At 44.9% G+C, this 2,686-nt stretch overlaps 1 protein-coding gene across 2 annotated transcripts in view; it reads left to right on the forward strand.

The window, feature by feature from the left end:
- The window catches only part of LOC105517940 (uncharacterized protein KIAA1257), a 28,076-nt gene extending 26,772 nt beyond the window's left edge, over positions 1 to 1,304 (forward strand). The window contains exon 9 of one of the 2 annotated variants that reach the window (XM_011950714.1): positions 815 to 1,287. In XM_011950714.1, the coding sequence (XP_011806104.1) occupies positions 815 to 1,029 (215 nt within the window). In that variant the 3' untranslated portion in view covers positions 1,030 to 1,287. Of the gene's footprint in view, positions 1 to 814 lie in introns of both variants that reach the window. The other variant, XM_011950713.1, reaches the window with a different exon arrangement.
- The last annotated feature ends 1,382 nt before the right edge of the window (positions 1,305 to 2,686 follow it).

Raw genomic sequence — 2,686 nt, forward strand, 5'->3', positions numbered from 1 at the left:
AAAGAAAGAAAGAAAGAAATCCTTCTTCATCCAGATGTCAGTATAGTCTCCTAGATACTCTTCTGATGATTTTGAAGTTTTTGTTTTATACTCTTAGTCTGTAATTCATTTTAACGCCATGAAATAATTCAGTAACTTAATTTGCTCCCATATGGATAGTCAATATAACTTACCCACTGATTTGAAATGCCACTTCTGGCATCTGTTGGGTTCCCCTATGTGTTTGGGTCTGTTCCTGGGCTTTCTCGTCTGTCCCATTAGTCTTGATGACCATAGGTTTATATGTGTTCTCATCTCCTTTTCCTTCTGTCTGAGCTTGGCACTGAGCTGAATGTTTTATGTAGCGTTGCTAATTTCCTCTTTTCAGTGCCCTAGAAGGCAAGTGCTGTTGCTCTCATATAACAGGTGAGGTTACTGAGGCTCAGACTGTGGGCTTTTGTTTAAGAGCAGGGTCTCTTAAAAAAGCCTACCCTCCACCCTGTGCTGAGATTAAGAGCTGACTGGAGGGAGCCTTGAGTGTGTTATGGCATCATTGTCATGGTGACTTTAGTCCTCTTCTGCCTGTGTTCTCAGTTAGCAGAGGCGGGGAATGAGAGACCCTTACCTTATTACTACATATAACTGGCAACGGGCCTGCCATCTATATTTAGCCACCACTTCTGGTTGCTGGGAAGAGGCAGTCGCACAAAGAACAACCCCTGCCTTCTAGGAGCTTCCGGAACCTTCCCAAATCTCTGTAGCATGTTCAGGTCCACATGTGGCAGCTCAGATACAGTCTCCTCTTAATGCTTATCTCCTTTATTTGATTTCACAGTTAAAGGAAAAGATTCAGAGGGAAGAAAGAAAATCCAGAGGAGACATAAGAAGCCCCCTGCAGAAGAAGAGGCACACCCCATGCTGACAGGCCTAAGGAAGCAGAGCGCTTTCTCCATCCAACTGGCCGTCATGCCGCTCCTTGCCGGTACCCACTCCTTGCCCTGTTCCCAGCAGCTCCAGCTTGCCAGAATGGCCATAAGCGGATGCTCGTAATGACAGCCCTGCTGTGTGCCACCTCATTTCATCCTCACAGCCACCTCAGGAAACTCAGGGGAACTGGCTCCATAGTACAGGGGGAAATGAAGACCCAGAGAGGGTAGCTACGTTGCCTGAGATCACATAGCTAGGAAATGTGAAGTCTGGACTTGAACCCAGCTCTATTTGATTCCAAACTCCAAGGAAGCCTATGGGAATATTAAATGTCATCATTGTGTTTGCTAAGAAGATGCTGCTTTTAATAAATGCTTTCCTACAGATTTTTACAAAAACATCTAGTAAAAGGAATGAGGAAAGGGAACCCTGACTGAGCCCCTCTGGGTGCAGGCACCTCCCGTATGACACATCACTTCTCAGACCAAATTCTGAGCCACTCAGCCAACCTGTGGTGTGGTGGTGGCTGTGCTGGTTACCATTGTTACCATTTTTTTCAGTGAGGAAAAGAACTCAAAGAGGTTAAGTAACTTTCCTAAGGCCACACAGCTCAGTGGCCAAACAGGGATTTAATTCTTTTGCTTTATAAGATCTACCACAATTTGTGAACTAGATTTTATACATATTGGCAAATCTTAACTAAATATTATATCAATATGTTTTGATGATGGAAATCTCAGCATATATTTTGGTAAAATTATATTGCTTTGTTCCAAAAAAGAGTAATATGGGGTGAGCGCCCCCTCTTTTTTTTCTTTTTAGAGAAAATTCAGACTTTGTTCATTTTTTTGGCCATCACGTGTCTTGTGCACCCTCTCCTGGCTACTCTGCAGAAGCGCGTGCGTTGGTCTTTTCTGAACTGGGACCAGTGTTCATAGAGGAGGGGGCAAAACCCCCATAAGTCGGAGCCGCCAGTTCACTTCTACAGGTGCCAGTCATCATCCTCCTCACGCGCTTTTGGGTTGGTGTCAATTCATTGTGAGAAAGTGCTATTAACTTTTCAGTTTGCACTTTTTTTTTTTTTTGGTGATAGGGTCTTGCTCTCTCACCCAGGCTGGAGTGTAGTGACACAATCATAGCTCACTCCAGCCTGAAGCAAGCCTCCTGCCTCTGCCGCCCACATAGCTGAGACTACAGGTGCACACGACCACACCTGGCTATTATTATTATTATTATTATTTTGTATTTTCTGTAGAGACAAGGTCTTGCTATGTTGTCCAGGCTGGTCTCAAACTCCTGGACACAAGTAATCCTTCTGCCTTAGACTCTCAACGTTCTAGAATTACAGGTGTGAGCTGCCACACGTGGCAGTTTGCAGTTTTAAATGACTTTTTGAAAATCATACTTCACCTATAGCTAGTCCTTCCTGACCACCTTCACTTTCTCCTAGCATCAGAACCTTCTTGAGAAGCAACAGTGCCAGAGAGTAAACTTACAGAGCATCTTCCCCCGCCCCATTCTCCAGCCTGACACTCCAGCATACCTGTTGCACACAGTGACTTTGAGCAAACGCCTTTGCTAGCTGCTTCCTCCGTCCTAGAGTCCCAAGGAGGAAACCCATGATCCTCCTAGGGGAGTGTACCTTGGGACCTGCCTCACTTTGGATTTTACTGTGAGAGGAAAGAGAAGTTCAACTGTCTTGGCCTGCCTGGTGTGACTATTTCCAGCAGAATGAAGCCAGGACATGGTCCCCTCTTTCTCTCTTTTTTTTTTTTTTTTT

The sequence above is a fragment of the Colobus angolensis genome, unplaced genomic scaffold (assembly GCF_000951035.1).
Source record: "Colobus angolensis palliatus isolate OR3802 unplaced genomic scaffold, Cang.pa_1.0 Scaffold31, whole genome shotgun sequence".
In the NCBI taxonomy this organism is placed as follows: Eukaryota; Metazoa; Chordata; class Mammalia; order Primates; family Cercopithecidae; genus Colobus; species Colobus angolensis.